The sequence below is a fragment of the Pelmatolapia mariae genome, linkage group LG9, assembly GCF_036321145.2.
Source record: "Pelmatolapia mariae isolate MD_Pm_ZW linkage group LG9, Pm_UMD_F_2, whole genome shotgun sequence".
Taxonomy (NCBI): domain Eukaryota; kingdom Metazoa; phylum Chordata; class Actinopteri; order Cichliformes; family Cichlidae; genus Pelmatolapia; species Pelmatolapia mariae.
Genome location: NC_086235.1, coordinates 3,885,671 through 3,896,559, shown reverse-complemented (window position 1 = coordinate 3,896,559; position 10,889 = coordinate 3,885,671). Strand labels below are relative to the sequence as shown.

The following is a 10,889-nucleotide window of genomic DNA, read 5'->3' as shown; positions in this document are numbered from 1 at the left end:
CCTGTAATCTTTACATGTGAAACTATGCGTGATGGTCTCTTTATACAGGACTGCGTGTTGATGGTTGTGATCAAAATAAAACATTATCCGAGATATCGCTGCCCCGTCAGTCACAGTGAAGACGCAGTGAAGCACAGACGAAGGCAAAACAACAACCACAACAACTGCTTCTGTTGCCGTCAGGGTGGCCTGGCTTCTCTCACACAGCATCCTTCAGCACACACTGAAAGCACTGGAGGCTCCTCTGTAACTGACCTCTGACCCCCACCTGCAGCCATTTCCCTGCAGATCATAAGTCGAGTACAGACAGTAGCAGCAGAGTTTGTGTACTTAAGGATATGAGTGCACGAGGATCTTGATGGCGAGTCTCCGGATAGGGTGGAAGGGGCTGAAGATGTAGAGGGCGGATGTGGCACTGAAACGGAAGATGGCCTTCCCTTTGTTCAGGACTATGAAAGTCTGCAGGAGAACCAGACAGAAAAATACATAAATACACAGATTTTATTAATAATGCACTGTGCTGCCAAAAAAGGCACTAAAGCAGTGAACCAGGGAGCCAAGGGCTCGATTTTTATTCCTTATAATTTATTTCTAAATAATATGGGTGCTGTGTCTTGGGTTTGTGGTTTTAGGGTGGGTAAACTGTTCATCTCCATGGCTTTAAGATTTTTTCATGTATAATCTTTCTGTAAGTAATGAAGTGATTAATCTACTTTAAATTATTTTAGTTCTCTGAAATGTAACCAGCCATAAGATCTGATACATGTAGTATTTTCTATAACAGTAGATTTGCAGTTTAGTTTACATAATTTCTGAGAATAGTATGTAGATTGTTCCTGGCAGGCTCTATAAGGCTCTATTGGAGGCTGGCTCCAGGAGTTAGTCAGCCCCAAAGACTGAATAAGACCTGGACGAGCCACCGTCTTGTAACAGCCACTATGGTGTGGTGTCCCTTTAAGACACCCAAGTCGAGGGTTGATGGTGTCATCAGTTTGTGCCACTGCTCTCTCTCTTTTTTATGTGGACATGTGCCTGCACGCTTGTGCTTAACGAGGGACGGATTTATGTTTTTTTCCTCCAGACCTTTTTTTTTGTTTGCAACGCTTGGGTTGTATGAACGCTGGGCGTTATGTTGTTGAGCCGCAGCCGTTCAGCCGGGCTTTTATATGGTTGTTGAAGAAGGCGTATTAAAGAACCACCGTGGATTACCGATACCAGCGTGTGTGTGTGTTCTTCCAACTAGCCTGCTAGGTGTTTTGCCGCCTCCTCTCAACCACGCAACACAACCCAACGTTACAGTCTGGTTTGGAGGTCTGTGGCCAATGCTAACAGTCTTAGCTAGAGAAAAGCATGTTGGCTAATTAGTGCTAAATAATGCTACAGCTACATCTACAGAGAGAAAACAGTGGCTGGCAACTGCAGAACAACCAAAATGATCAAAGCCATGTGAAATAAACGTTTAAGTTAAATGACTTTTAAATCCTTTAAAGCAACTTTCACCAAGACGCCAATAAAGTGGCAACAGGATGGAGTCAGTCTGCTATCAGTGTGTTTTCATCAGTTTGTGATTGAAGGGGGTTAAGTTGGCAATTGCATGCAATCAGTTTGTGATAAAACCATGTTTAACTGTGAAAAACTGGCAAAAATTACAAATCTGTATGCAAAATCTTACAATATACATACAAAAAACAATTCACATTAGCTACTCACAACCAGAACTTCAGATCCGAGAAAGAGGTTATTTTCTGAGCCTCCTCCTGAGAGACTCAGAAAATAACCAGAACCAGCCAATCGAGAACTATTTCAAAGAGATGCATCGTAGATGAGTTGTGCTCATCGGTGCAGATTGACTCCGACCGACTGAAACATGTTGGAGTCTGTTAGACGGCAGTTATTTCCAAAACTTCACCAATCTGTCTGAGAGCTTTTCTGTCCCAGAATCATGACAAATTCAATGCAATCACTGAAAAACCACCAACTTTTCCCAATCACAGGGAGGCTATCGTCCTACAGTGTCTGCGCCATCGCAGACTAAAAAATAATAGAAATCCACTCACCAAAACCAAAGCACAGACTTCTGGGATGGTTTGTATCTCACATCAACCCACAATATTATTCAGAAAACCTATCAAATATAACTAAAAAGAATAAAAAAATGGCTTCCACCTGCTTCCTTGTGGAATCGATCAGCTTTGACTAAATATTTTTGGATATATGAAGTCTGAAGTCAGCTGATTTGTCCTATTTACATGGTTAAGTCCCCACAACATTACCATGTAAACTGATTTGTGAACAATCCAGGACACACACACACACACACACACACACACAGACTAGGTAACTCTCCTGTGGTCCTTAGAGAATTGGGCTTCGAAAGAATGAATCTATCTTCCAGGCATCCTCTCCAACAGCGGAGAAGGTACATCCAGAAACACACACACACTTTTTCTCTGGGTGACCTACCCTCTTGTCTTTGAAGTAGTATGGGTCGATGTCTTCCAGTGGAACGCCCACCAGATGAGATGGGATGTCAGCGAAGATGCGTGGCAGCTGTTTTCCTGCCTCCAGATCGGGCCGGGGCCGGGGGAGCTCCACGTCGCCCAGGTCCTGACGCACACACAGACACACAAACCACATCTGAAATATCTCACATCTGTCTGCTGATAACGGCTCACTTCTTTATTTCCACATTTACCCTCCAGCGTCTTGTTGTGCTTGTGTGAGCCGTGTGTGTGTGTGTTTGTTTGTTTTGACGCACCTCCTGGTAGTGTTTGTTGCGTCGGGCCTCCTCCTGGGCGATGCGCTGCTCGATGGCCGCCAGGGAGTCCGGCGTGAAGCGCTGAAAGCTCTCTGGTCCCATTGGAAACACACAGCCAGCCATCTTCTCATCCTGATCCTGCTGCTGACTGGCCCAGTATACCAGCTGCGCACGCACACACACACACACACACACACACACACACACACACACACACACACACACACACACACACACACACACACACACACACACACACACACACACACACACACACACACACACACACACACACACACACACACACACAGAGAGGACAAAGGTTAGCTATGAAAAATGACTTCCTACTTTAAACTTCCAGTTTGAACGTTGTAATCTAATCTAATCCCACAACCTGCTGAATCAAAGAGAACACACTTCAACACACTGTCACCAAAACCCAGTGGAGCTGCTGGAAGTATCAGGATGAAACCCATTCATTAAGTCGCAGGAAAAAGAAATGCAAAGCATTGTATGTTGTAGCAGTTCAGCAAATCAAAATATCAACCAATTCAGTGTTGCTGTATATGATTATGTTTAAACTAAACAAAATTTAAACCAGTGCATGTTTGCAAACATCAAAAATATCAATATAGTATATATTATATAAACAATATATACATATAATATATACAAAAGCTTTAATGGTTTTAATAATTACAAGCAGCATGGCAGGAATGTTTGCTTTAAGGAGAAAACGAGAAGAAGAATCACTGCAAAAGGAGGAGGGGAAACCAGATGTGGGAGAGGAAAATGAAACAAGGGGACGGACGAGAAGATGGAGGAACAACAGAAGAAGCAGACAGTGAAGGAGGATGAGATAAAACAGATCCATCTCCTTTAACCAACTGAAGACTTGTATGTCTCTTTGTTTATCTGTCTCTTTAGTCCAGTACTGTTTATTTTATTTAATTGATTAATTCATTATTTTAGCTCAGATTGAGTAGCTTCAACTTTACAGCAGGATTATTATGATTATTGTTATTTTCAGCTTTTGTATGAAAATATCAACTAATCAAAATCTGCTGACGTTTCACATATAGAAAAAAAAACAGCTGACTGACCACCACAAAAACATCCATGTGTTGTGTTATGAATCATAATGTTTCCCAATATTAATCACTATGAAGCTCAGAGCAGCTGTTTGTAAAGAAGTCACTGAGCATGCTCAACATCCAGCTTACTGTGTTTATCACTTTAGTTTTGACGTGTACATAATTTTATTTTCACATCTGTCCATTTCAGCTTCACTTTAAAAAAATAATTGGTCACATTTGCAAAGCATAAACTTGCCAAGCCCATTACAGTTAAATGGTAAATGGCCTGTATTTATATAGCGCTTTTCTAGTCCCTAAGGACCCCAAAGCGCTTTACATATCCAGTCATCCACCCATTCACACACTGGTGATGGCAAGCTACATTGTAGCCACAGCCACCCTGGGGCGCACTGACAGAGGCGAGGCTGCCGGACACTGGCGCCACCGGGCCCTCTGACCACCACCAGTAGGCAACGGGTGAAGTGTCTTGCCCAAGGACACAACGACCGAGACTGTCCGAGCCGGGGCTCGAACCTGCAACCTTCCGATTACAAGGCGAACTCCCAACTCTTGAGCCACGATCGCCCTTAAGGACTATAACACTGTAACTTCCATATTTTATGGTAATAGAGCTGCAAAATGCGTCAGTGCTGATGTAGAGACTTTAGTAAAGAAGTCAAATAAAAGCGGCCTCCCTCTTTAGGTCTAAACTGATGATAGAAAACACTTGTTGAGTATATGTTGAATCCTCGAGTCATGAGCTGAGGAGCGTTTGATTTGAGTGCCTGGAGTGTCTCTGGGCATCGGGACGGAGCCGTGATTGAACAACCTCGTCGCTCGCAGGATGATTACGTCCTCTGAGATGGCGTTCTGCTGCTCAGGACGGCCCCAGCTTCACCTCGCTCATCATTCAGCGGCCGCTCGGGCCCTTTGAAAGGGCAGCAATCAGCCTGAAAAACTCTCCACGATCGACTCCGACCTGATGAAGCTCAATCACACCTGCCCCCACCCCCCTCTGCTCGACACCTCCGCGATGTCAACAGCTGCACAAGGTGTTTTACAAATAACCAGTTATGACACTACTGTATGGCACACCGAGTCAACAGGAGCACCGTTTTTGATTTTGATCCGTTTTACATATTTTGTCAAGGTAAGACAATCACACTGCTCGCTTTTCCCTTTCTACATGATGGTGGCCTGTTTCCATGAAGATACAATCCCAGTTTGGGATGGAAGAACCGGACTGGTCTGCACAGAGCGCCAACCTCAGCTCTATCAAACACGCCAACTGATGGCTGAACAAAGGCGCCAGACCTTATTAACAGGCTGCATGGAGGCAAATCCTCGATGAAGAAGAAAGAAAGCCAGAGTCCAATCCCCTCCCCATCAATCAATAAATCAATCAAATACTTTATTGATCCCTGATGGGGCCATTCACGGCAAGCAAGGACAGCAGCACATTAAACAATTAACTCACAAACAGCACACAGACTAAGCTAATTTACACTGAAAGCCTTTAGATTGAGAAGCAGCAGCGCTCTTAGGGACGTTATTTCATTCCTTTATCACTGCAGAGAAGAAGCCACGCATGTTTTACAGTAATAAGTAAAATAATTAAAGCTAAATATTATTACGCAGTCAACGAAGGAGGAGACATTACATAAATATAGATAAGTATCCTCCTTTCTGATCCAGAGGAGTCTGCAGGTCTGCCAACCTCTACTTGTTATTGGTCACAGGGGGAAAGGACCCAAACAAAGGACACAGGATGCCAGAGCCAGGTTTTAATCTCTATTACAATCCTGCCTGTTAATGATTAATGAAAACAAGATAATCAGGACTGCTCCATGTAGCTACCACACAGGTCTTATTGCACACATCTGCACCCACACACACAGCTGCCCTTTCCAAGGGACGCGCCGCAAGTCTCGGCCTATCTCCCAGACAAACTCCAGCATTTATGATAATCCTTTTTGCCATAACTGAGCTCCCCTATAGGAGGAAAACATATTAAAACAAAGAAAAGAAACATCAGATTTAGACTGAAGAAAGTCAGTGAGGCAAAGAAAAGGGGAAAGAGGGAAAAAACAAGGAACACAAGGTCCTTGAAATAGACAAAAAGTAGGACTGAATGATGAAAAAATGTGTAACAGGAATAAAAAACAGGAAAACTCTTTTTGGCTCTTTTGAGGCTTTTAAAAGAGTCTGTTTAGGCAATAGCATCCATGTGATTGGTGAAACTAAATCTTTGGGTTTCTCTTTTCACCCTTCATCCACCTCACCAACTTATTTTTAAATGAAGTATACGTTTGCATTTGCTCCTGCTTTTTTTTCCCCCAGCCATACATCCATTAAAAGTATGTTTAGTAAAACAGATCAAATTCATCTTGTTTATAGTTTAGTTGTAAGCTGAAACCAGTGGAGTGAAGTCTGCATGAGTCCACCAGGCCCACCCAGGGACTAATGTGCAGGTTGGAGAGGACTGTTTTCTGCAAGAAGGTCACTGTGGTGCAGTTAATATTGAAAGAAAGCTAAAGACAAGAAAACACACTCACACATGCATAGAAAGCATGCTATTTGTGTGGTGTTTTGTTTCCATGTATAGAGTCTGATAATTATGGGAAGTTGAGATAATGAAGTGCAGACCAACAATAGAGTCTCATTAAACTCAGAAACGGGGCAATCGAGTATAGGATTACACTGAAGGAGAGAAAGAGAGAGACTGACTATAGGATTACACTGAGAGTTTCAAGAGAGCAAGACTGACAAAGTGTGAGTGTGTAACAGGTCTGTGTGTGTGTGTGTGTGTGTGTGTGTGTGTGTGTGTGTGTGTGTGTGTGTGTGTGTGTCCAGACCATCTGCCTTGGATCCTAATTGAATGATTAGACAGGCCTCGTTTTTCAACCCTTCATGCATTTATTCTTCACAGCTCCCAAATCTGATTTCTGAAGAGAGAGAGAGTGTGAGTGTGTGTGTGTGTGTGTGTGTGTGTGTGTGTGTGTGTGTGTGTACGTGCATTCACGTGTGTGTGTCCGCATCAAAGGAAGATCTAGCTCTGTTTTCCATTCTTATCAAAAGCTGTCATCCACTCAGTCTATCTCACACACACACGTGCGCCAACTACAGTAGGTCCCGATGAGCTGCTTGGTCCTGGTTTCTATTTGGCTCCATTACTTGGTCACGTACACGTTTATTGGTATCATGAGATTTGTTGGCCCTCCCAGCTGAAACAATAAAATTCCCCAAGTTGAGTTAGGAAAGATCAGCGACATTGAAAGATGACAAAAAGGCTGGAAAAGCAAATAAATCTTAAGTTTTTCTTCTCAAACAGGTCTCACAAGAAAACCAGAAATCATCACGAAAAAGGACCCAAAGTTGTCTCATGTTCATGGAGGCAAATGAATCATTTTTATTTGTCACAGTCAGTAGGAATATCTAAGAAATCTGTTTGTATAAGAAGTAACTTTTGTGTCTGCAGGAGCCATGTTGCACAGACAAAGAAGGGACATGCTACAATGGAAACCCAAACCAGCTTTTTCTAAACCTAACACACTCATATTTATTGTCCTTGAATGTTTACAGGAAAACAGTGATGCATTTCAAAGTTAGAGGAATACTGTTGATTAGACCACAGGAATTGGCAGCCAGTAACTCCATGAAGAACCTTAACCCACACAAAACCATGACCAATGAGAAGCGGTCAACTGAAACCACTACCTTAACCTCCTAAGACCTGAACTCTTCCACATCATGCATTTTTAATTTCTCTTTGATATTTGGGCTGATTGGGACCTGATGGATGTAAAAACAAAGAATTACCAGATTTTTTTTTTTTTACCTAATTTTTGTTTCTAAGAAAAATGAGAGCCACAAATGAGGATATTCTTTTAAATTTCGATAGAACAGTAGCAGTATAATGTCCTCGTAAGTGGATATCAGGCCCTTGTAGAGCAAAATTGAGTATTTTGGTCTAAATAACCCAAAATGTGATGCCCACATATGTAGACGCCAGGTCCTAGGAGGTTAAATACATACATACAAAAAGCTTCAGTGTCCACCATCCATAAACCCTCAGCTAAAGCAATGTGGGACAAGCAAATCAGTGTCTCTGTTTACAGGGCTTAACCTTCAAGCCTACCCTAACCTAGGTGAGGTAAGATGGAGCTCTGCAGTAATACAAGTCTACCAGACCAATGTGGTGAAGAGCAAGTCGATCGGTAAAGTCAGTCTTATCTATTCAAACCCTCAGTTCTGGTCATTAGCTCACAGTAGTGACCAAAAAACGAGAATGTGACTTGGCTGTAGTAGAGCTAATTTATACCAAAAAGACCCTGATGATTGTGTCCACACATCAAATAAGGATATGTCCTGGCAACTTTCTCTTGGAGGAAGGAAGTCCTGTTGTAGACCAAGAGTTTCATGGAGGGATCAGCTTACTGCTGAGTGTATCATGTTGCAATCAGGATGAATTGGAAAACACGACTTGGGAAGAAGAGATTTGAATGGTATAATTAACTTGCTACCTCTACAACCTAATTCCAGATCAGCCATAAAAGATGGATGGATGTCATTTTAGCTCCTCTCTCTTTGGCCAACACTTTACGTTTATAAGCAGAAGATTTGACCAGCAGGCTGTGGGGGCTTCTTTACCTGAGATAACAGTATGAGAGATACCCTCTTTCTATGCCATCAGCTCCATTAGAAGAAATAGCTGCTCTAAACTGAGCAGTTAGAGAAGGATGAACGCTGAATTCTTGGTTCACCATACATTGATCTCAATATTTATTCTGGCCATGTTTGATATGAGCATCCACTGCTGGAACAGAAAATATATACACATTAAATAAGGTAAATGCTGCCAGGGCCAGATTAAATGTCTACAGTCTGAATCGTGTCTGAAAAAATACGATGCATGCCTGCAATCTCACTGCATTCAGCCTGTAATCTTATCTCGGACACCTCACCGTCAGCTCCTAATTTTAACCACGTTGTGAATGAAAGCTGTCAGACGCATGTGTTTTATGAATGATTCATAACTCTAAATTACATCAAGAGAGGCCTAAAATGTTCCGCTCCCTGAGTCACACAGCTTTCTGAGGACCTTTTAAGACCACAAGATTGTTTCCAGCAACCTTTTGACAAACTCCTACATTTATTGTACCTAATTTATAATCAGAGGAACATTCAGCTCTGAAATTACCAGCCAGGGGAACCATTACAACGCAGTGACTGGTCAAACTTGACTTTTAGGCACCATTACTAAAATGTACTAAGAAGCAAAGACCAAATACCACTTCCGTCTGACATTTAAATGCATTACTATGTTCTTTACTCTTTGATTTCTATTTTGTCGTCTCATATATTTCAGCACCCTGTTATGCCTTCTTTTTTTACCTTTGTCTTTTCTTTAACAACTTCCTGTTTGACTTCTTCATAGTCTTGGACCTGTCTATACCCTTTCCCTTCTGTCTGTTTTCCTTTACTACCTCCTTCCATGTCCTTTCACGTTCTGGAAAAAGACGCAGGGTGCACTGGCAAGAGACACAGATGAGCCAACACAGTAAAAGTCCTACAAGCTGATCTTCTGATCTTTCAAGGCTTCTGGCCATTTTTCCAGGCACTCCTCTCAAAGAATGCTCTAATTGGCATCACATGAAAATATTTCTTCAGAGTCAGACAGAGTCATATATTTAATGTCACCCTTCTTTCAGACACTAATCAGCCTCCATACTGCTTCCAGCAGCTTCAGGCTAAACCACAATGAACTGCTACAAACTTCAAATGGTTGAACAGATGATTACAGATCCGTTGCTCTGCAGAGCTTCAACTGTGCTTCGTGCTTTTAATTATGTTTCCTGCTCATTGTGTCTTTGCATTGTTGTTTACTACAAATTCTTTTCCGGCTCCTCACTGCAGCAAGACCTTTAGGTTTCAGGAAATGCTGAACCAACTAATGCTTAATGCCGACGATACTGCATGCTGCAATCCCCTTGTTAAGTGATGACGTGTCGGCCGCATGTTGGATGAGGCTCTCGTCCTTTTAGCACGCTGCAGTGCGGACCTTAACCTTAACATCAGGAGTCTAAGGAGCTTGGAAAGAAAAGCGTCTGGACTTCTTAAAGTTGCTTGAAGACGTTTCACCTCTCATCCGAGAAGCTTCTTCAGTTCTAAGGTCAAATGGCCGAGAGTCCCAGATTTAAACCCAGTGGGAGTATCCCCCCAAAGAGGGACAAAGGACCCCCTGGTGATCCTCTAATCACATGAGCCAAGGTGTGAAAGCGGGTGTGGGACCTAATCAGCCAGGGTTTCGGGTGAGCTCATTGTTAAACCTGGCCCCACCCTATCATGTGAATTCCTGAGGTCAGATGGCCCAGAATGTGAGTGGGCGTTAAGGCGTCTGGGAAGGGATCTCAAAACTGGATTATAGATGGCAGACAATTGGTGTCGTAAACCACCGCCTCTGTTCAAAGATGGTCGCTCACAGTGGACATAGATGGCCTCTTTCACTCCTCTTTCAAACCATCTGTCCTCTCTGTCCAAAATGTGAACATTGGCATCCTCGAAAGAGTGACCTTTATCCTTAAGATGCAGATGGACTGCTGAGTCTTGTCCCGTGGAGGTGGCTCTTCTATGTTGTGCCATGCGCTTGTGAAGTGGCTGTTTGGTCTCTCCAATGTAGAACTGAAGAAGCTTCTCGGATGAGAGGTGAAACGTCTTCAAGCAACTTTAAGAAGTCCAGACGCTTTTCTTTCCAAGCTCCTTAGACTACGATGACCTGGATGACTGAGAACCTTCACAGACATAACATCAGGACTTTTTCGTAGCAAGAAATCGTGCACCAACGTGTTAAGGACTAATCTCGTCTTATGGTTGGATAATCTCTGACGTTATATTGGCTTCAATTTGGTTAGTTTTCAGTATTTTACATCAAGGAACCTGATAGCACATTATATGTCAACCAGTCTGACTTTACCACTGCCTATACTGACTATACTGCTGTTTGGAGGGTTGGTAAAGTCTTTCAGTCTCCTCAGTTCTGCATGTTTGAGTGGTTT

General features: G+C 42.7%; 1 protein-coding gene across 2 annotated transcripts in view; it reads right to left on the bottom strand.

Annotated features, from left to right (window-relative positions):
- Positions 1–330: 330 nt before the first annotated feature.
- Positions 331–10,889, bottom strand: part of LOC134634828 (sodium channel protein type 2 subunit alpha-like) — a 57,623-nt gene continuing 47,064 nt past the window's right edge. For both annotated transcript variants that reach the window (XM_063484246.1, XM_063484247.1), the window contains exons 2-4: positions 2,759–2,923; positions 2,464–2,607; positions 331–459 (exon numbers count right to left, since the gene is read on the bottom strand). In XM_063484246.1, coding sequence (XP_063340316.1) covers positions 331–459; positions 2,464–2,607; positions 2,759–2,881 — 396 coding nt within the window. In that variant the 5' untranslated portion in view covers positions 2,882–2,923. The remainder of the gene's footprint in view (positions 460–2,463; positions 2,608–2,758; positions 2,924–10,889) is intronic.